Raw genomic sequence first — 24,225 nt, 5'->3', positions numbered from 1 at the left:
TGTGAGAAAAGAGAAAAATTCCAAGAAGCAGAGAGAAAAAGAGAGAAAGGAGAGGCAGAGAAAAGGAAACAGAATCAAAGTTAAGACAAAGACAGAGTACTATCACTACCAGTCTATGTCACTACCAATGTGCACACCTTAAGTGTATTTGGGACTTGTCAGCACCTACTTGGTGGACAGCAGCTCCATCAATTTTGAATCTTCCTTTACCACTATGACATACTGCCACTGACACTTTTCCCCGCTTTGGGGAGGGAGACACAGGAAGAGGGTCATGGGAGAGGAGAATTAGAGAAGGGTGATGAATTTATTTCTCCAGGTCCCAATACAACCTTCATCAAAGTAATATCAAATTCAGTAATAGAAAATTCACCAAACTGTATATAAAATAAAATCTAAAGTGCAAAGATAAAAACTGGGTTCCTTTACATAAAAATGGCAACAAGAAATCCTTTATTTTGAGCTGTTTTAAAGGGACCCTTAACCATAAGAGCTCAGCAATTCTCCAGTCCTTTTGATCAATAAATCTGATCAAACCACTTTTGTACTTAAAATCCTATAAAGGATTTCCATTACAATTAAGATAAAATTCAAACTTCTTACCACAGACCTAAAGGGCCTTCTTACCTGGTTCAGCCCTTGCCTACCTCTCTGATCTCATTTTATGTCTTTCTCTTCCTTTTTTATTATGTCACAGCTTTCTTTCAGTTCTTAAAATACTATTAGCCAGTTTACACTTTTGGTCATTAGCTTTTTCCTCTATCTGAAATGCTCTTACTTTGGATTTAAACATAGCAAGTTATTTCTCATCATTCAGATCTTAGTTCACACATCACACTATCTCAAAATGGCTTTCCTTGACTGCCCTATTTAAATAACTCCTATTCCACCCAATTACCAGCTAGTCTCTATCCCATTACCTAGCTTTATCTTTTTCTATAACATTCATTATCTATAAATAATATTTAACTTATGAATAAGCTAGCATGTGCTTTACATATAAGGATATAAGCTCTAAGGACAGAATGTCATCCTTTGTTCATGACTCTATCCCCAGGGCCTAGAATATGGTATAGAGAAGGTGCTCAAAAAATTGAATGAATGAATTATATATGAGACAAGTAAAAAATCTCCTGAACAATCTTCACAAACAACTGCAGATTATCTTAGCTGAAAACCACTACCCTATTGGAGTTTTAATCTTTGCACATTGTAAGCACAGATTATACCAGCCATATTTGAATGTTTAATATATTATAATACTTGTTTTAATCCTTTGAATGTCAAATATCAAACTACCCAATTAGGTTTAAAAATACTCTAATTGATAGATTTAAATTATAACAATATATACTCAGTAGTTCTTGTAATAGAAGCACAAATCAGTACACTAATCAAATCCTCAGTTCTTTGACTTAAATTCATATTCTCAGCCCAACAGTTTGGTATATCTCTGTATCTCATATGCTGCATTAAAAAGCTAAGATTATTTTTCATGTCTATTTTATTGGAGGCATTATAATTTGAAAAATCCTCATCAATTAACTTGCAATATGCTGAAAGTCTTTGGAAGTAAAGTATTAAACATGAAGCAGCAACTGAAAGCCTGTTCACCCAGTTCTAGAAAAGTATGCCTTAAAAGAAGCAATTTTGTGAAGATATAGTATTCTGCATGCAGTTAAAGCTACCATATTACTGCCCTATTTTTTAAACATTTTCATCTTGTAAAGCATGAATATCTGCAAGCTTGCAAGCGGTATTTTGAAGAGTAGAATCCAAGCAGAGACTAGGCCTTATAAAATTAGAAAGCCTGAACACAGAAAAAGAATCAGTGTTTGCTAGTCTCAAATTTTGAGGTCTGCATTCCCCTATCCTTTGCTCTAATTCCATTCCCTGAGAAACATGATATAAAAAGAAAAAAGTAATTGTCACCAAAAGTTGCTACTCCTATCTCTTTACCTCTTCTCACTCCTACTTTCATTGAGAACTTATTACAGAATGAGGTTTTAAGAAATTTAAGTATTTGGATGAATCCTTGAGTTCTGTGATTATCTTCCAAGTTGGTCACTTAAAAAGCTATAACTTTAAAAACAAAATACTCTCTACTACCAAAAAGATCAAAACAAAACAACTCCCCCAAAAACTTACATTCAAATACAGCATAAAATAAAGCATCAAGTATCTATATACTCTAACATAAATTTGATGATTCATTTACAATTATATTTGAATAAAAAAATTAAATGAAAAAAATTAGACAAGCTATTTTGAAGATGATAATATAGTTTATGTACCTTGAATTCATTAGACAACAACAGATTAATAATGCATTTTCATATATAAATGGAAAAATCTGTAAAATATGACAAAAAAACTTTAACACAAAATTCAAACAAATAAAATAGTATCGATTCAACTTTATGGAGAGCCAAAGCTCCTACATAATAACATGCAAGAATTTTAAATTCTTGAAAGCAAGTGTCAAGTACTATACACAATTTCCATACACAGCAGGTAGTAAAGCAAGAAAAGAACTGACATAGTTACTCTCCTTAAAAGAGACATACAATGGAGAACTGTTATACAGCGCTAGCATACTACAGGTCTATGCATTAAAGATGTTGTGGCTATTAACAGTTTAAACCTTTACTGTATTTTGCTAATTGGTACATAGAACTTTAAAGCTTTTGAAAGATAAAACATTCTAGTCAGTTCAATCCTCCAGCATTGTTCAAGTATTCCAAGTAGGAACAAAGAGGAAAATAAATCTGCTTTAATTGCTGAAGAATCACAGATAATAGAGATGGCTGAATACTCTAGAGGAAAGATCTTTTGTTCCTTAAACAATTTAAATATAGAAAGATCATTCTCTATTTTAAGTTTTAATGGTGTCTGTCTGCATATAAAAACTTATTTTTTAACAATCATTTCCTCTGTGATATTTAATAAGTGTAAGTTTTTATATAGCTTGATAATATATAAAAATAACATTTTGATGGGCATATATTTTAAGAAACAAAGTTCTGTACTTATCTAGAGAATTTACTTAGAAATAATTATATATGACAAATAATCTGACTTGCTTTAATGATTGGCACAGCTAAATGTTAGAATTAACTGAAGTTGTTTTAAACCTGTTGTGTCATTGATGAGTAGAAACATTTCTATATTAAATGATCAAAAAATCTATTTAGATACATTTTCAATAATTTATATTTTACCCATAGACAAAATAACAAACTATTTTAATATTAGTTAATATGTTTATTATATATCATATGTTAGGAATATGAAGTGCAATGTAATAATCTTCTAAACACGTAAGCAATCACTTATTAAATGATTAATGTCATTGGTATATAACATATTTACTGATTAACTTATGCAAAAAGTACAGAAAGAACTTTTCCTTTTAGCTTTTCTAATAAGTCTTAACATTTTTCATCGAGTCTCTATTTGTCACAATTTCTCTCACACACACATACATGACAAGACTAAAAAAAAGACTAATTAAATGGCCATTTCACTATAAAAATTTACACTTCCAAAACTATTAGTCATTACTTCTTCCTTAGAATTTTAAGCAGTGTATTGCTGCAATCTTAAAGACTATTCATTCATTTTTTTTCAATAGCTTGTGGGTAGTGCAAAAACCAACACAGAAGTACACTGTAAAGAACTACAAAAGCTTCTAAAACATAAAATATGTTGCAAACTAATATTTATTTTTAGTCAATGCTTTTTCTCTTTTTGTTAAAAGTCTCATCTAAGTAGAAGAATATAAATAAGCATGTGTAGGCTGAAAAACTTGAAAAAACATTATCCATATTTAGTGAAAGTCTTAAAGAAAAAAATCCCACATGCTAAACTGCCACCATGGTAGGTTCTCAAAGGCTGCTATTCTTTGATGTAAAATGAAATACTACTTAGTGAATAAAACATAGAAAAAACTCCTGTCTACCCTTCAAAGAGACATATCCTTTGACCCAGTGCTCCAGACTAAAGCCTTGAAATTTTTGCACAAGAATGCTGCGTGAGTAAAGTCCAGACAAAACAGACACTTGAGATGCTAGAGGGCTGTATAACCCCAATCGCAGACACTACTCCTTCCAATAATCTAGCAGAGATAGCGCTGCCACACAGCAAAAGAAAGTAATCTCACCAAAAGAAAACTGACCCCGTAAGGAGAAAAAAAAAGCAAACAGTCAAAGCAAAAGTAAGCCTTTAACTTAGGTTTATCTTTTTTGTGCAGGTCACCTCTTAATGACCACTTTTTAATTCAAGTTTGCAGACTTATAAAAAGTCTTCATCTATAAACTTTTAATGTTAGGAAGGAAAAACAAAACAAATATTTGTATAGCAAATATCATTGTTTTATCTTTGAAGGCTTGCAAAAACCATTCAATTTTACAAATTTCTTAGAACAAGTTGAAGAATGAAAAACATTTAAAAACCATTAGAGTAACAAAAATTTCTATTAAATAACTTGTGGCTGCCTACAGAATTCTAAAACAGCATGCTCATTGGTTGAGCATGCTACCAGTACCATGTGCTTATTAATCAAATAGTAATTATTTCTGATAAGTATTGGCAAGTATCAAAGCTTTAGCTGGTGTTTTATGGCTAAAGCTATAAATTGCCAACTAGTAAAATGCAAAAAATTGGCAACATTCAGAACACTATTATTTGTTTTATATGCACATCTAATTTTTAAATAAAGATATTAGTAGAGAATACCAAAGATGTTCAAAATATTAAGATTTTACATCAATGGCAGTGCACTATAAAGTAATTTCTCTAAAGTTTTGAAATAATAGCTGTCCTTCCCCATACCACATACCCCCAAAAGATTTAAGCTTTACAGACTGCTAAATAAAAAGTTTCATTTTTCACATGCATTTAAATTGAGAATGTATATCTAACTAACAATAACACCTTTGTAAAAGTTAAAACAGTTGATGCTTAATAGTTTTTAAATAAAACAAGCACATGAATAAAAACAATTTGAAGTGTCAATATAAATAATGAAGCATAGTGCCTGGCACATGTAAGTGCTCAGTGTTATTGAATAAATAAATGAAGAACGAAGGGAAGATGGCAGCCAACATAATTTATACAAAAGTAGCATATTAACGTCCAAACAATTATAAAGTTTATTTTGTATTATTCTTATCCATAAAGTGAAATTATTCCTATGCTTTCTGAAGGTGTTTTCTATTTTTTGTATTAATTTGTTAACTGTAGTAGTAAATAGTTATATAAGGTATTTGTGACAAAGAATCAGTATGTAAAAAACAGGTAATAAAAATGATTACAAGCAAATTAAAAGTATATCTATGTAAGTCTAATTTATGCTTTGGTTGTTTTTGGGGGGCGCACTCACTAAAAATCTTTTAAAGAGCACTGCAAATTTAACTTCTTTCTTTTGTAAAGTTGAAGTGAATATAAAAAAGACAACATGTTCATTGGACTTGGGTATTCATCAAATGTCCTGAAAGGAGATTGGGGTGGGGGAGGCATAAAGGAAAAAAGTTACCCTCATAATAAAGCACAAAGGCAAAGACATTCTTCACTAAACCTCCATGGCACAGCTCTTTCTGCAACAAAAACCAAGGGCCAAGCAAACAACCATTTATAAGCTTTCCTTATTATCTATAGGAAGTATCACATATTTGGAAATAATAATGGTGCAACCTACAGAAAGTGTTTTTAAACACTGTGCTTCTAAACATTAAAGGATTATTTTAAGATGCTGTCATCTACTCTTTTGATATTTAAATTCTTATTAGTTCTGAGAGTAAACAAAAAGCAGTTTATATATAACAAAAGAGGAGATAGTCTTAAAATCGACGAATTAGAAACTTACTATGTACTCTGATACTAAATTCTTTATTAGTAATAATCCAGAAATTATCATAGTTTAATTATCTGAAGATTTACATTCTGACAATGTCAACATAATTCCAAAATTAGAGAATGAATTATTTGCACTAAAAAACACTAAGCAGACATTTCCCTTCTACATTGTATACCTAAAAGGAGGATAGGACACATGTCAATATACAATTGATGCCCAGGAAAAAAGTCTTTCTTTGTATTTATATTGGTACTAACACCCACAAAGATACTATGAAAATTCCTTTAGTTTACTATATACTATATATTAAATTCAGCTGTAAGATGCAGCAGTAAAACAAAACAAAACAAAACAAAAACCAGCTTTACTGGGTAACATGTCCTTTGAGTGAATCAGAATAAGCTAAATATAATGAATAACATACACTCAAGATGGATGGAAAGAAACATGACTTGATAAAGCACACATAAAAAAAGAATCTGAGGTTTTAGCTCTCTGCGAAATCCACATACAAAGTATGAAAACCTAAATTTAAAGTTGCCTTACTAGAACTCATATTATTAACAGGAATAAAGGCAATAAACCTACCACAACCTACACCACATCTGCAGTATGAAAAATTCTGGCAACAACATTATAAAAGAGATTCAGTCAAACTGAATGGTAATCAAGATGATTAATTACCTTAATTCATGTGAAATAAATCAAAGCCACGCAGATGTTTAAGTCAGAAAAGAGAAGACATAAGAGAATGATTCTCAAACTTCCTGGTCTTAGGAATCCTTTAGAATATTAAAATAATGCAATAAAGTTTTCTTTATATAAGATACGTACATGCCTTATTTTATTGTTTCACTTTATTCACCTCCACAGATATTGGTGGGGTTTTTTTTGTTTGTTTGTTTTTTATTTACAAATTTAAGGTTCAGTCTGGCAAGTTTGGGTTGAGAAGTCTTGGGTACCATTTTTCCAATACTGTGAGCTCATTTGATGACTGTGTCACATTTTGCTTATTCTTTCAAATTTTCAAACTTTTTCATTATTATAATATCTGTTATGGTGATCTGTGATAAATTATCTTAGAAGTTACCATTGTAACTGTTTTGTGACGCTATGAACTGTGCGCATATGAGACGGAAAACTTAATTGACGTACGTGTGTGTGTGTGTGTGTGTGTGTGTGTGTGTGTGTGTGTGTGTATGTGCGTGTGTGTGTTCACCAAGATGTGAATGCAAAGGAAAAGCTCTTGAGGATATTAAAAGTGCTATTCCAGTAAACTATGAATGATAAGAAAGCTAAACAGCCTTATTGCTGATATGGAGAAAGTTTCAGTGGGTCTGGACAGAAGATCAAAGCAGCTACAAATTCCTTTAAGACAAAGCCTACTCTAGAACAAGGCCCTACTCTGCAATTCAAACAAACATACAAACACAAAAACTGGAAGCTAGCAGAGATTGGTTCATGAGGTTTAAGGAAAGAAGCTGTCTCCATAACATGAAAGGGCAAGGTGAAGTGGCAAGTACTGATGGAGAAGCCTCAGATCTAGCTAGGATGAAGGCAGCTACACTAAATAACAGATTTTTCAACATATATAAAACAGCCTTATCTCAGAAGAAGATGCCATCTAGGACTTTTCACAGCTAAAAAAGGAGAAGTCAATGCTTGGCTTCAAAGCTTCAAAGGACAAGGCTGAATCTCATTAGGGGATAATGCAGTGGTGACTTCAAGTTGAAGCCAGTGCTCACTGACCATTCTGAAGATCTTAGGGCCCTAAAGAATTATGCTAACTCTATCTGCCTCTGATCTATAAATGGAACAACAAAGTCTGGATGGCAACACATCTGTTTACAGCATGGTTTACTAAGTATTTTAAGCCCACTGTTGAGACCTACTAGATTCCTTTCAACATATTTCTGTTCATTGACAATGCACCTGGTCACCCAAGAGCTCTGATGCACAGGAAGATTAAAGTTGTTTTCTTGACTTCTAACACAACATGCATCCTGCAACCCATTGTCAAGGAGCAATTTAGACTTTCAAGTCTTACTGTTTAAGAAATATATTTCATAAGGCTAGGGCTGCTGTAGGCAGTGATCCTCTGATGGATCTGGGCAAAGTAACTGAAAACCTTCTGGAAGAATTCACTACTCTAGATGCCATTAAGAACATCTGTCAGTCAAGCGCAGTGGTGAGTACCTATAGTCCCAGCTACTGTGGAGGCAGTGGTGGGAGGATTGCATGTGCCCGGGAGGTCAAAGCTGCAGTGAGCCAGGGTCATGCCACTGCACTCCAGCCTGGGACATAGAGTGAGGCCCTGTCTCACAAAAAGAAGAATATCTGTACATTTGTGATTCATGACTTCAATGGAAGAATTCAATGCAGATGTGATGGGAACAGCAAGAGAACTAGAATTAAAACAGCAAGAGAACTAGAAATAGAAGAACTTGAAGAATGTGACTAAATTGCTGAAATCTCATGAAAAAATTGAAACATATGAGAAGTTGCTTCTTATGAATGAGCAAAGTAAGTAGTTTCTTGAGATGGACTCTACTCCTGGTGAACACATTATGAACATTGTTGAAAAGACAGCAAAGGATTGAGATTATTCAAAAACTTAGTCGATAAAGCAGCAGTAGGGTTTGCTACAGAGAAATCTTTCTTGAAAGAAACAATCTATGTGGAAAACTTCACTGTTGTCTGATTTTAAGAAACTGCCACAGCTTTCCCAACCTTCAGCAACCACCACTCTGATCAGTCAGCAACATCAACATCAAAGTAAAACCCTCCACCAGCAAAAACATTATGAGTTGCTGAAGGTTCAGAGGATCCTGTCAGCCTTTTTGAGCAATAAAATGGTTTTTTTTGTTTGTTTGTTTGGAGTCTCACTCTTTGTTGCCCAGGTTGGAGTGCAGTGGCATGCTCATGGCACCAGCAGCTTCGACCTGCTGGGCTTAGGTGATCCTTCTGCCTCAGTCTTCCAAGTAGCTGGAACTACAGACGCACGCCACCACGCCCAGCTAGTTTTTTGTGATTTATTGTAGAGATGAGTTCTCACCAAGTTACTCAGGCTGGTCTCAAATCCCCAGTCTCAGGCAATCCTCTCTCCTTGGCCTCCCAAAGTGCTGGGATTACAGGTTGAGCCACCACACCCAACCAATAAAGTGTTTTAAGTTAAGGTATATACATTGCATTTTTAGACATAATGCTACTGCATACTTAATAAACTAGTGTGGTGGAAATATAGCTTTTATAGGCACTGGGAAAACAAAAAATGAGTGTGATTCACTTTATTGTGATATTTGCTCTACTGTGGTGGTCTGAAACCAAATTTGCTATATCTCCATGGTATCCCTGTGTATCTGTGGATATTTATCATATATATAATAAATTACAGTGCAGAAAAAAGTTTAAATATAAACTTAATTTAGAATAACAAGCCAATTGTGTAATACAATCATTTTAATTTTAAAACCTATCTTTTCTTTATTATTTAAAAATATATTTTTTAGATTCAAGGGGTACCTGTACAGATTTGTTACACGGGTATTGGGGATGATGGTGAAGTTTGGGTTCTTCTATTAAGCCCATCATCGAAATGGCATGCATGCCACCCAATGGGTAGTTTTTCAATCCTTACTCCTCTCCCTCCTTCACCCCTTTAGGAGTCCCCAGTGCCTGTTGCTCTCATCTTTATGTTCATGCATGTTCAATGTTAGCTCCCACCAATAAGCAAAAATATGCAATATTCAGTTTTCTGTTTCTGTGTTAGTTCACTTAGAATAATGGTCTTCAGCTACATCATCACATTACCACAAGGGACACAAATTTATTCTTCCTTATGGTTACAGAGTACACCATAAGGTATACGTACCACATTTTCTTTTTTCAGTCCACCATTAATGGGCACTTCAGTTGGTTCCATGGTTTTGCCATTGTGAATAGTATTGCAATAAACATACAAGGAGAGATGTCTTTTTGACAGAACAATTTATTCTCCTTTGAGTATACAACCAGTAGTGAGATTGCTGGTTCAAATGGTAAGTCTATTTTTAGTTCTTTGATAAATCTCTAAAGTGCTTTCCATAGGGGCTAAATTAGCTTACATTCCCACCAACAGTGTATGCACATTCCCTTTTCTCCACATCACCAACACCTCTTGTTTAAAAAAACTATCTTTTCAAAAACTAAAATGTGAAGAGTGGCAGTCATTTTTGAAAATCACTTTAATGTCTAGCTTAAAAGAGGATTGTTGAATTCTAACATCTGTTCCTCCATTCAAACTGTTGTGATGGGTTGCTTTATTGCAATATATGAAGAAAATTCATTGTCATACAGATAAGCGGTTAGAAAAAGAAGCAATATCTTAATAACATTAAAATTTTCATACTTGATTACATTAAAATCCATTGTTCTATTCTGCACTTTAAAGGAAACATTTACCCATGTATGATTTGATAACATAATGCGTTGGTTCACAGATGAACCAATCTTTTAAATGTTAACATATTTCATTACAAAACATCAAAAAGACTCATCACTTATGTCATCACCAATCCCATTAGAACAGTCTTTAAGTACTTGAAAGATGTCAAGTTCAATCTGATCAGTGGCACAATTAAGTTCTATAAAAATTCTAATTTTCACTTAAAAGCTTGAAGGTTATCATAGGCAACACTTCCTTGAAGTGACAAGTTCATTTTAGAGAAAACGCCTGCCATGTATCAAAAACTGAATATCCATAGCTTGTCACATTATTGTTTTTTCAATTAAAAGTTGTACCATGAAAAAAGTGACTGGTTCAGTTTTCAAAAGCAACTCAACCATACAAAAGCTTTTCCTTAAGACAATCATTATATGTTAATATGTAGCAGGAGTGTTTTATACATATTTCTGTTTTGATACATGAAACATAAGAGGATGTATACACAGGGTTGAGATTTTTAAAATTTAAAAGTTTTCACTGCTTCATTAAGAACATTAGGTAAAGCTAACTTTTAAAAAAAACCCTTACATAGCCAGGCATAGTAGCGCATGTCTGTAGTTCCAGCTATTCGGAAGGCTGAGGCAGAAGGATCGCTGGAACCCAGAAGGTCGATCCTACGGTGGCTGTGAGCATGTGTGCCACTGCACCCCAGCCTGGGCAAAGGAGTGAGACTCCAACTTAAACAAAAACAAAAACAAAAAAACCTTAATTGCAAGAAAGTGAAGTGAAGAATACAGTGACTAGTGCACAGTTTGGGTTCACTGCCTTATTTGTGCTAAGGTGCCAACAGCTTTACCACAACTGTTTTATACCATCATGTAAATGTCAGCACAGAAGGACAAATAAAGACTTAGTGTACTTATGAAAATAGTTTGTGTGGACCTCCCAAAAAGGTCTCGGGCATCCCTGTATGCCACCTTATGAGAACCACTGATTGAAAAAATCAAAGAGCTGGTTTCAAATATACAGAAAGCTCTCGTGTAGAAAACAGCAAGCCCTGTATAGTATTAGGGCAGACCTTTAATCAACAAACAAGTTATAAAGAAGTACATGAACATCAAATTAAAAAACACATTTTTCACACTTAATGTCCTCATGTCCCTTAGTTAACCCCTCCTTTCACATTCAGCCCAAACAACCCCGTATTACTGGTACGTAGAAACAAGAAGACATGAAACCTCATCAGCTTTATGTTACCTATAAAATTACTTAATACTTTAATTTAAAAATAAACATAAATTAATGGCTAAAATTCAGGTATGAAAATTACCTACAGGCTTCAGTTATCCATATTAAATATTACTTTAACAATTATGAAAATTATACATAAGATTTCAAGTGGCTGAAATACCATACTGTCATTTTAACTGATATACAGTCAGCTCTTTGTATTACTGGGTTCCACATACATGGAGTCAAACAATTGTAGATCAAAGGGATTTGGAAAAATAAAAAATGTATGGTTACATCTGTACTGAACATGTACAGGCTTTTTTTCTTATCATTATTCTCTAAATAATATAGTATAACAATTATTTACATAGAATTTAAATTCTATTATAGGTATTCTAGGGAACCTAGAGATGATTTAAGGTCTCTAGGAAGATATGCATAGGCTATAAGCAAATACTACACCATTTTATACAAGGGACTTAAGCATCTATGGATATTAGCATCCAAGGGGAGTGCTGTAACCAATGCCCCTACAGATACTAAGAGACAACTATATTTCAAGAAAGATACAATATAGCTAGAGGAAATCTATATGGGGCAACAAAATTCATCAAAATTATGCAACCAACTTTATGACATATTAAATTAAAAACACCAAGTTAAACCAGTTTATATAACTCTGTGGTATGGTTCAGAGAACTTTGTTTAGAGAAATAAATTACTGCTGACTCATTTTTCAAGCTAGATAGAAGAGAATCTTGAAGAGTTATCAATGCACTGTACAAAACTTGAAAACTTTATAGAGAGTAAACCATAATACTAGAACAAGAAGGGAAACGCTTGAGGCTTAAAAGAGATGGCCATAGGAAAAATTAAAATAACAGTACTTTCATTAATTAACGGACACATGGGATGTGAAAATCATCCTCCTCTCAAACACACATAACAGCTTCATTTCTTCTATACATGACTAAGCAAGTAGTGTTTGATTAACATTTGAAGAGTAAGTTGAAGACTAGATGAAGACCTAGGGGTTGATAAAAAGCATCCAAGTAGAGTGAACAGGGCACTGCATGGAAAAAAAATCCAGCAAGTTCCAGGCTTGATGTGGCTGGAACACTGTAAAACACAGTGGTACAAGATAATCCTAAAGAGGAAGATAGGACCTAAACCATATAAAGCCTCAAAGGCCATATTAGGATTTTAATGTCTACTCTAAGGTCAAAAGGAAGCACCAAAGGATTTTACACAAGAGGGTAGCAAAAACAGCATTTTTAAAAAGACTATTCTGGCTATCCTGTGGAAAATGAATGAGAGGATGACTAAGAGTCTGGGGAGATCAGTTAAGAATGACTGTAGCAATCTAGGTTAAAGATGATGTAGTCTAGACCAGTATGGTGGCAATGTCAGTGTGCAGACCTAAGAGATCATTTTAAGATAAAACCAGTTAGCCTGAGGCTTAAGATGTGAATTTTCCAAATTACCTCTGTTTACTTACCTATTTAATTCTCTGTATTTTTAATGGTGCAAATAGAAATTTAAGTGTGACCTATTATTTAAATTATGCTTATAGGCTCAAAGTTGAGTAATAAAATACTGTATAATACAGAAAGGGTATAGTTTAGAAAAACAACCAAATATAATAATTGTAAAGCAACTATAAAATGAAAAGTATGCTTACATTATTACATATTTCTATCAGAAGTCTTGAAAACATTATAAAATGTAAGCTATTGTACAAAATAAGCATAAAGATCAAGTTGCATCTAAAGAAACAGACCACACACTAAAACATTTTATAAGTGATAGATGTCAAAAATTCTATTTGCTACTGATTAACAGAAGCTTATTATTTGTGTGTTGCTAACTGTAATCTCTCATACATATGAAGAAATGAGATGCACACGTGCGTGTGTGTGTATGTATGTATATACAGTAACAGTAGCAATACATAGTTCCAGGAAAATCAATATATACTAATTTTAGATAGTACCAGTTTACTTCTTACAACTTAATTAAATAGAAGTGTAACTGAAAAAATAAAAATACATTCATTGCAAAAAATAAAAGTTTCTAATTGTTACTTATAAATGCAAAAGTGGAAGCCCTTCATAATTTCAATTTCTTAATATTTGCATGACTTAATATTTGTGTATAAAGCTTATACAAATTATCTTTATCTTTCTGTGACAAATATTTCTTCTTAAAATTTATGTACAATATAGAAATTCAAATTCAAATCACTTTTCTAAAAAACTCAGAATACCACACTGAATATCTATTGTACAAAAATAACCCTGAAGGCAGAATCATAATAGTGTGTAATAGAAAATCCTTACCAATTTTTCATCAACTGTTATGAGTTGCATGTCTTGAGTTTGGTCCTGTGCCAAATTCCATGTGGAAGTGCTCAACGACCTGCAGTGCAAGACTTTAAGTTAAAAAAATGATCCATGCAATGAAAAAAGAGAGACAAATAAATCTTACAGAAACAAGCTATTTAACAATATCTGTCTTATAAAAGGAAAAAAAAGAAAAGGAAAGAAAGGCAAGAGGGTATAAAAGTCCTTTTTCTCCCCAATTAGTTCTGTCTGCTGAGTTTTTGGCAGACTCTCACTTGACAGTTCACAACAGGCTACACTTTATGTCAGTCTACAGGCTCTTTATCACAGAAAGGCCACCAGTAAGAAATACTGTACTGTTTTCTGTGACTATACAGTAGTTGGTTTGTCATGATCAGGCAGAAACATGCAAAGCTACACCAACTGTTCTAAAATGCTGATTCCTGAATTGATAGCATCAGAAAGGAAACAAAACAAAACAAAACAAAAACTAAATCATAATAAAAAGTTTCTTTATTCTGATTTCAAACCAAAAGTAGTTTAAGTAGGAATGATTTCTATGACTATTTTAACTAATGTTATTAAGTTTAGTCCTGTATCTCATTCACAAAATCGAATAAAGTCCAAATGGTCAAGATAAAAATATTATGTTGGAAGTAAAACAGATACAGTGTCTAACTCCTTTATATTAGCATTTTCCCACTCTCATCCCAAAGAAATTACTTAAAGTTAACAGACTTTTGATTTCATGCACATGTTTATACTAACAAATGCCATACCTGTCCCTGCCTGTGACATTTTAGCAGTTTAGAATTTTCCAAAGTATTAAAGTCTCTTATTAGATTTTTTCAAAAACCAAATATACAGCATTCAGTTCTTTTTTTAAACACAATATAATCACTATTACAATTACAGTGCAACATAATCATCATTGCAAAACTTTGTGCTAAAAGTTCAACTTTCAACAATATGTAGTTTTATAGAAAACCTATTTACTAATTATAATTTAAAGATAACATAAAAGGCTTTATTGCTTTATGAATATATATATTTTAAAATAGTCAATTATTTCCCAAATTTAAGATGTTTTGTAATTCTTAAAAAAAGATATTATGTAATTCTTTATCAATATGAATGCCTCTCTAAGAAACAAGATATACTGACATGAAAATAATTTTAAATTATTTACACAGTTAAAATATTGTTGCTATAATAGTAAAGTATAATGATATAATATGTAAATATAATTATGAGTTATATAAATATATATAAATTATGATCAATAACATGACAACAAAAAATTTTGAATACTTTTAACCAAATCCACATATTACAAGAAAAACATTAGGCAATGATAACTCATAAGAACTTGAAATATTAGAAAATGTACATTTTCTACATACAGCAGTCCCTCTTTATCCTCAGGAGATACATTTCAAGTCTGCCAGTGGATGCCTAAAACTGTAGATAGTACTGAACCCTACATACACTGGTTTTTCCTATACGAACAACCTACAATAAAATTTAATTTATAAATTAAGGACAGTAAGAGATTAACAATAACTAATAACAAAATAGAACAATTAAGAAAATAAGGGTTATTTAAACACAAGCACTATGATACTGTAATAGTAGATCTAACCACCAAGATGGCTACTAAGTGACAAATGGATGAGCAGGTAGCCTATACAACCTGGATAAGGTAGACAAAGGAATAACTCATATCCTGGGAAGGACAGAGCTAGATGGCAGAAGATTTCATCACACTACTCAGAATGGTACAGAATTTAAAACTCATTTAAAACTCACTGTTAATTTCTGGAATTTTCCACTTATATTTTGGCACCGCAATTAAGTGCGGGCAACTGAAAACACAAAATAGTAAAACTGTGGATAAGAGGGACAATTGTATTTTCTCAAATGAAGAGACTTGTTACATGAAAATAGTGCAAACTATTAAATACAATAAAATTCTATAGCCATTTGGCTATGCAATTTTATTGTAGCTTTAATTTAAACAATTGTCTCTTAGTCTAGTAAAATTTTGAAGTAGCCGGGCTCAGTGGCTCAGCTTGTAATCCTGCGCCTTGGGAGGCTGAGGTGAGTGAATTGCCTGAGCCTGCGGGTTCGAGACCCACCTGGGCCACTTGGAGAGACCTCATCTCTGCAACAAATCAAAAATTAGCCGGGCATGGTAGTGTGCGCCTGTAGTTCCAGCTACTCAGAAGGCTGAGGCGGAAGGATCACTGGAGCCCAGCAGGTCGAGGCTGTGGTGGCCGGGAGTGGCCACTGCACTCCAGTCTGGGTGACAGAGTGAGACTCCAACTCAAAAAAAAAAAATTGAAGTAAACTAAGTGTAACCCAAAGTACATATCTCAATTTGTAAAACCATATATATAACTTAAAGGATAAGATATATTCAAAGAATTTTAGATTTATGTCCAATTAATTATAATAAAGTTATAAAACATCTTTTGCAAACATGTGAATTATTTATTATAAATAAATACACAGATAAAAATTTATACCATATTTTTATCAAGCTGTAAGTAAAAGATAACAATTTTTAAAAGACAAGATGTTCAGTAAAACAATCCTATGAAAAGGTTAAAAATTACAATTAAAAATTTTTTAAAAAAACAACTTTTAAGATAGGCTAGATTGCAAAGAAACCATAAATAGGAATTTTAATTTAAAATAATATTAAAATTTTAAAAGTAAAATACTTTTTTGTGGAGCATATTAAGCTTTTTTAAAAAGAAAAAAACCAGCCGGGCTTAGTGGCTCAGCCTGTAATCCCGCACCTTTGGGAGGCTGAGGTGAGTGGATTGCCTGAGCCCGCGGGTTCGAGACCCGCCTGGGCAGCGACACCTCATCTCTACAATAAATCAAAAAATCAGCCAGGCATGGTAGCGCATGCCTGTAATTCCAGCTACTTGGAAGGCTGAGGCGGAAGGATTGCCAGAGCCCAGCAGGTCGAGACTGCGGTGGCCGGGAGCGGCCACTGCACTCCAGTCTAGGCGACAGAGTGAGATGCCAACTCAAAAAAAAAAAGAAAGAAAAACCAATATGGTCATATAATATACTAAAAAAAAAATTTGCCTAGATTAAAAAGCACATATAAGTGTTTCTGTAAATTATGTCATCTGATAAATAACTACCCCCTAAGCAAGAGCAATTATTAAAGGAATCAAATCTTAGATGTGGAGAAAAATTTTTCCACAATTCTAGTTAAGACAGCAACAAAGGTCCAGGGTCAATTGTGAACACAGAATTTAATAAATTATACCTACAACATATAATCAAAGTAAAACTTAGACTAATTATATAGCAAATATCTATTTTCTTATTAGGCTGTAAGGAATGTCACATCAGTGAAATGGTAGAAGTAAAGAAAATACTTTAATATTAGAGTACAAAAACCGTGTTAAACAAAAAGATAAAACCTAGAAAGCATAAAGGAAAAAAGACAGACGCTATTACATAAAACCAAAAACTTTGAAAGCAAACATAAGTGAAGTATAACACAGACAACAAGGAGAAAATATTTACGACACAGAAGACTAAAGGATCAATATTCAAAATATGTAAAAGAGCTCCTTACTAATTGGTAAGCAGGGGATAATTTCCAAGGTTTTATTTTTTAAAAAAGAAAAGCTTATTTAAAAGTAAATTAGAGAGAGAAGGGAGAAAAGATTCACCTCCCCAAGGTGGGGGAGGGGACCAAAGCCAGCTCAAAGAGCACATGGCCACACTAAAGTCTAGCAAGGCAATGGCCAATTTCTAAGTTTTTAAAAACAGAATCAAACAACAACAAAACAACCCAATTAAAAATGGGAAAAAGACTTCAATAGACATTTATCCAAAAAAAGATATTAGAATGGCCAATAAGCACAAAAAAAGAGACTCAGCAGAAACGCAAATCAAAATATGAGACATCATCCCATTAGGATGCCCATCAAAAACAGAAAATAAGTGTTAACAGGATGCAGAGAAATGGGAACTTTTGTGGGAATGCAAAATGATGTAGTCATTGTGAAAAATAATCTGGCTGTTTCACAAAAAATTAAAATGTAGAATGACCATATGATCCAGCAATTCCATTACCCAAAAGAATTGGAAGTGGAGACTTGAATAGATATTTGTATACCAATGTTCATAGCAGCATTATTCAGAATAGCCAAAATAAAAAAATGGCCAAAATATTAATAATCACATTTTACTGGGCAATTATAACTCTAGGAAGTTAAGAGAAGGTTAGAATCAATGAATAATGTGTAGTCATTAGAAAATAAATGACAATTTTACCTATTCTGCTATTTAGTACTCATGTTTGAGGAACTTAGGAAAGTTCTGCTTGCTTCATGGGTTTGCCTTTACTGCAGTCCATCTATTTGTTTTGTTAACTGGCCTGTTCACATTTCCAGGTTTCCAAGGTATAAACCTTAATTCTGAGGGCTGTGATTGTTATCATCAATTACCATTATTAATCATGGTAATTATAAGCATACAAGCCATCTATTCTATTTAGTTTTTCTGATAGTTTTCTGTAAGAAAAAGAGAAATCCTAGAGATGAACATAAATAGACCCTATTTCTAACCCAGGTTTCACCACTTATGAGCTGTCTATGAGCAAATTCCTGAACTTCTCTGCCTCTATATTTCAAGCTTTGAAACTTGTAAAATGAAGAACCTGCTGCTCTAAAGTTTCTTTTAGTACAGATAGTATGTGATTCTAATAAGTAAAATTGAGTACAGTTCCAGTTTGTTTTAATAATCCCCCAAGGACATACAATTTCTGTTTTTCTTTAAAAATGTATGCAGTTACAACTTTTTTTAAAGCTTTCAAACAAAGCTTATTAGAAAAAGAAGGGAGAAAAGAAATGGAGATATGCCAGAGTAGCGTGGGCAAAAGAAACCGCCTGTTACAACTTTCAAAACCATATCTTTATCTACCTACCTATCTACCTATCTATACACGCACACACAGACAGACACACACACGGGCACGGGCACACATTTTCTTTATACATTCATCCATCGATAGATACTTGCATAATTTTTGCTAAAAACATTTATGTGTAAGTTTTTGTGTGGACATTAAGTTTGCCACTCATTTGAGTAAAACACTCAGAAGCACAATTACTGATCACGTTAAGACTGTGTTTCACCTTTGTAAGCAAGTGCCAGTGCTGTATCCTTTTGCACTGTCACCAGCAATAAATGAGACTTCTTGTTCTCTTTATTCCTGACAGCATTTGGTGTGGCCAGTGTTTTGGATTTCAGTCATTCTAATAGGTGTGTAGTGCTATCTAATTGTTGTTTTAATTTGTAATTCCCTAATGACATACGCTGTTCAGCACCTTTTCATATACTTACTTGTTATCTGTAGATCTTCTTTAATGAGGTATCTGATTAGATCTTTTACCTACTTCTTAATTGGGTTGTTTGTTTTCTTATTGTTAAATTTTAAGAATTCTTTAATATTGTAGATATAGTTCTTTACTAGATATATGTGCTTTGCAAATATTGCTACCTAGTCTGTGGCTTGTCTTTTTACTCTCTTAACAGTATCCTTCACAGAGCAGAAGCTTTTCATCTTAATGAAATCCAACTGATCCATTTTTTAAATTCATGGATCATGCTTCTGGTGTCTTCCTATCCATGTATCCATCGGAATCTTCTTGTATTTCCTTCGCCACAGTTTTCTAATTTTTTTCATACAGATCTTGTAAATAGCTTGTAAACATCTTGTTTTTAATACTTCAAATTATTTTTCCAAAAGTCCCATGTAGTGAAAAAAATAAAAAGAAATTATTTTCACCCAAAGATAGTATCTGAATAAGAATAACATCACTGGCTCGAAGTACTAAAACTATTCCCCACTTTGAAACAAATTATCCTTATCAACTAAGATAATTTAGTAAAATTCCCACATCCTTTGCAGTGGTTTAAAAATGTGGTTCCACATTTCTATGACACTCTTCCCTCCCATTAAGAATTGACATCTACATTCTCTTTCTCAGAATCTGAGCTCTGTGATTGCTTGGTTAAAGTGAGATTGTGGGTTTTTCCAGGATGAGTCCTTAAGAAACTAGCAGTTTCCACTTGCTGACTCTTAGAACATTGTTTCTGAGGACATTTCTGTTTTGGAACCCCATGCTGTAAGGAAGACCAAGCTGTCCCACAGAGAGGCCCATGTAAAGAAGAACTGATAGGCAATACCACCCCGCTAGTCATGTGAGTGAGCTATGCTAGATACAAACCTCTAGTCTGAGTTGAGCTATCTCAGCAGACACCACATGGAACAGTCAAGCTCCCCTGACAAAACCTGCCCAAACTGCAAACTTGTGAGCAAAACAGAAGACCACTGATGTTTTAAGCAATTGAGTATTGGCATGATTTATGTCTAGATATAGATTTTTACAATTCCTATAAATAACTGAATATAGTCTTATAAGAATTAAAATTCAACCATTAATTTCAACGGCCCAGAAAAGTTTTGTTGGACTTTTAGTCAAAGTAAAATTCCTAATTCCCAAAAGTCATTATGGAACTAATTAGTCCTTAATTTTTTGATTGGAATGAATTGTGTCTGTTGTCAACTTATTATAAATTGAATTAATCACAATTCACATTAAATCAGCAAGTATTTAGTTCCCTGCTTACCCATAAGGAAATATTACCATTTCCTATAAGAAAAATGATAAAGTAATATATACATATTCTCCATGCCACAATAGTTATCTCAGGCCTAAAATATGTAATAAGCCTTTGAAAACCTTCAAGTTAATGATTTTGAAGATTTTCAAGATCTTGAATCAAAAAAGAAAACTTAAAGTGTCTTCAGCATACCATATTCACAAGATAGAACCAATTAGTAATGGGAAAATTAAAGATATTGAGTCAAAGGACCATTTCAATACTCTAGAGAAATAAGTGGAGTAAAAGAAAAAGCAAAGATCCAACAAATGCTTTGGTTAAGTTACATAAAATAACAGTGAAGATAATTTGTCTATAATCTCTTTAGAAACCCCTAAATTATTTTATTCTAATTCAGATTTATTGCAATAATTTATAATCTTTATCTACAGCACTTAATATTATCTTAAAATATTCAATAGGTCAAATCAGTAAAAAGTAAGGATCTCTTGCTCACAGGTGTCCCTTTTCCCATTCTTCTAAGGCAGGTAGAACTTGTGGGAGGAACTAATAGCAGTTGTGCCTCTGGACACAACTCAAGCCAAAACTTGAAACTAATCCTTTAAGAGTCATCCAACAGATTAAGGAAAGATTTGTGTAAGAGGGATAAGGGTAATTATGCTTACATACCAGAGTTTGAAATGGAATTGAGGAGTAATAAGGAGGAGAATGTGAGCAAGGTATTGGAGGACGGTAACAAAGAAACTGGAAAGCACGATGAAAAATGTAAAGAAGAACTATATCCAAATTTATAGCAATAGGTTATCAAAATAAATACACATGAGCTGAAAATAAGAAGAATAAGCAATAAATAAAGAGGTCATGGTAATGATAGTGATTACACATAAAACACAAAGAACATACGAAAAGTTATTTAGGAATATCAAATCACTGAACTACACTGGGCACACAAGAATAAATTTACTGGTTTGGAATTCCTTAAAGGAAGAAATTGTGTTGCATACTTTGGCATGTTTTATAAATAATTAGAAGCAAAATCACCATGAAAGTGTCAATTATTAATCTATAAAGTAAATACAATAGTCATAAAAATCTTAACAACATTCTTTTAAAATTAGATGATTCTCATCAGGAAGACAAAATTTGCAAAAATAACCAAGAAAATGTTAAAAAACAACATTAAAGTCTTCCTTGCCAGATAATATATTACAGTAATTAAAACACCATGGAATTAGCACAGGCACAGACACATATATCAAACAAATAGTACAGATTAGAGTATAAAAACAGACTATGTAGATCTGTCGACTTATTATATAATAAAGGTACAATTTCAAATAAGTGGAGAAAGGCTCGACTATTCAATAAATAATAATGAGAAAACTGGCTATCCTTTCATGGAAGAAAAATGTTTGAATTCTCTTCTAAAATAGTTACATAATATACTAAAGAATTCCAGGTGGATTTTAAAACACATGCATACACACAAACACAAACAAATATGCACACACAATGTGTGTGTAAAAAATACTGGAATGAAATAAAAGAAGTCTTTTTTTTTTTGAGTCAGAGTCTTACTCTGTTGCTCAGGATGGAGTGCAGTGGCACACTCATGGTTCCTGTAGCCTCAACCTGCTGGACTCAGGCGATCCTTCCACCTCAGCCTTCCAAGCAGCTGGAACTACAGGCACACACCACCACACCCAGCTAATTTTTTTATTTATTGTAGAGATGAAGTCTCGCCAAGTTGTCCAGGCTGGTGTCAAACCCCTGGGCTCAAGCAATCCTCTCACCTTTGCCTCCCAAAGTTCTGGGACTATAGGCTTGAGTCACTGCACCTGGCCTTTTTTTTGACTTTGAGTCTTACTCCGTCACCCATGCTGGAGTGTATTAGCCCGCTCATGGCCACCCCAGTGTTGATTTGTTGGGCTCAGGCGATCCTTCCGCCTCAGCCTTCCAAGTGGCTGGAACTACGGGAGCATGTTACCATGCCCGTTAATTTTTTGATTTATTGTAGAGATGAGGTCTTGCCAAGTTGCCCAGGCTATTCTCAAACCCATGGGCTCAGGCAATCCACTCACCTAGGCCTCCCAAACTGCAGGGATTACAGGCTTGAGTCACTGCACCTGGCCAAGAAGATTTGAAAAACAACTTTTAAGTGAATAAAGTCTTCCAAATCAAGACAAAATACCCACAAAATCATGAAAGAAAAATAAGTTATGAACAACAAAAGGCATACAAACTAAATTAAAATTTAAAAATATCGACGATAATAAGTAAAACATATAGCAAATAAAAGACTAATATTTAGAATATATATTTTAAATTCTTGCAAAACAAAAATCACCCAAAAAAGTAGAGGGAACACAGATGATATGAGTACAGTAGATATATGAATACCAACTGTATCAATAATCACTTTAAATGTGAGCGATCTAAATATATGAATTACAAGAGAGTCAGAATGGATGAAAAAATAGGACCCAAAAGATGTTACCTAAACTAAACCAATTTTAAATATAAAGACACCGGTAGATTAAAAGCAAAGGGATGGGCCGGGCTTGGTGGCTCAGCCTGTAATCCCAGCACTTTGGGAGGCCGAGGTGAGTGGATTGCCTGAGTCCGCGGGTTAGAGACCTGCTGGGGACCTTGGCTAGACCTCATCTCTACAATAAATTTTTAAAAAGTCAGCTGGGCATGGTAGCACGTGCCTGTAATTCCAGTTACTCAGAGGCTGAGGCGGAAGGATCACCAGAACACAGCAGGTCGAGGCTGCAATGACCGGGAGTGTGCCACGGCATTCCAGTCTGGGTGACGGAGTGAGACTCCAACTCAAAAAAAATAAAAATAAAAAAAGTAAAGGGATGGAAAAAAACAATCAAATTTTGTTGCAGTAGCTATTTTAACGTCAGATAAAAAAGACTTCAGAACAAGAAAATTTGTTAGGGATAAAATTAATTCTCCAACAAGACATAACTACTGTTAATGTGTATGCATCTGACAAGAGAATGTCAAAATATGCTAGGCAAAAACTGACAGAACTGCAAGGAGAAATCCATTATTATGGCTGAAGACTTCAACATCTCTCTAATAGTAATTGACAGGGCCAGCAAGCAGAGTATTCGTAAGAATATAGATCAACTAGAGAGCACAATGATTACCTAGATAAAATTGGCACCTATCAACTACTTAATCCCACAATGGCAGAAGACACAGTCTTCTGAACCTCAGGTGAAATATGTGTCAAGATGGGCCACATTCTGAGACATAAAACATACCTTAACAATGTAAAAGAATAGAAATCACACAATGTATGTGCTTATCAACAAAGGAATTAAACTAGAAACCAGGGACAAAAAAACTGGAAAACCTCCAATTACTTGGAGATCACACAACACACTTCTAAATAACCCACAGGTCAAAGAAGTTCAAGATAAATTTTAAAATATTTTGAACTAAGTGAAAATGAAAATGCAACTTTCAAAATTTGTAAGATGCATCAAAAGCAGTGTTTGGAGAATTTATAACACTGAATACACATATCTGAAAAGAGGGAAGGCATAAATTCAATAATCTAAACTTCCACCATATATATTCTTTTATGAAAAAAGAATAGTATACAGTATATAGACACTAATGAAATTGTAAATAGAAAATTAGTAAAGAAAAATAATCAAAACCAAAGGCTACTCTTTGAAAAGATAGTA

The 24,225-nt window shown here is 33.5% G+C and overlaps 1 protein-coding gene across 2 annotated transcripts in view; it reads right to left on the bottom strand.

Annotated features, from left to right (window-relative positions):
* The window catches only part of NDUFS4 (NADH:ubiquinone oxidoreductase subunit S4), a 98,762-nt gene that overhangs the window by 47,659 nt on the left and 26,878 nt on the right, over nucleotides 1-24,225 (bottom strand). For both annotated transcript variants that reach the window (XM_008055838.1, XM_021711258.1), the window contains exon 2: nucleotides 13,853-13,931. In XM_008055838.1, the coding sequence (XP_008054029.1) occupies nucleotides 13,853-13,931 (79 nt within the window). The remainder of the gene's footprint in view (nucleotides 1-13,852; nucleotides 13,932-24,225) is intronic.

The sequence above is a fragment of the Carlito syrichta genome, unplaced genomic scaffold, assembly GCF_000164805.1.
Source record: "Carlito syrichta isolate Samal-C Ts95f unplaced genomic scaffold, Tarsius_syrichta-2.0.1 Scaffold301969, whole genome shotgun sequence".
Lineage (NCBI taxonomy): Eukaryota > Metazoa > Chordata > Mammalia > Primates > Tarsiidae > Carlito > Carlito syrichta.
The sequence above is the reverse complement of the archived record's forward strand: the minus strand, read 5'-3'. Positions and strand labels throughout refer to the sequence as shown.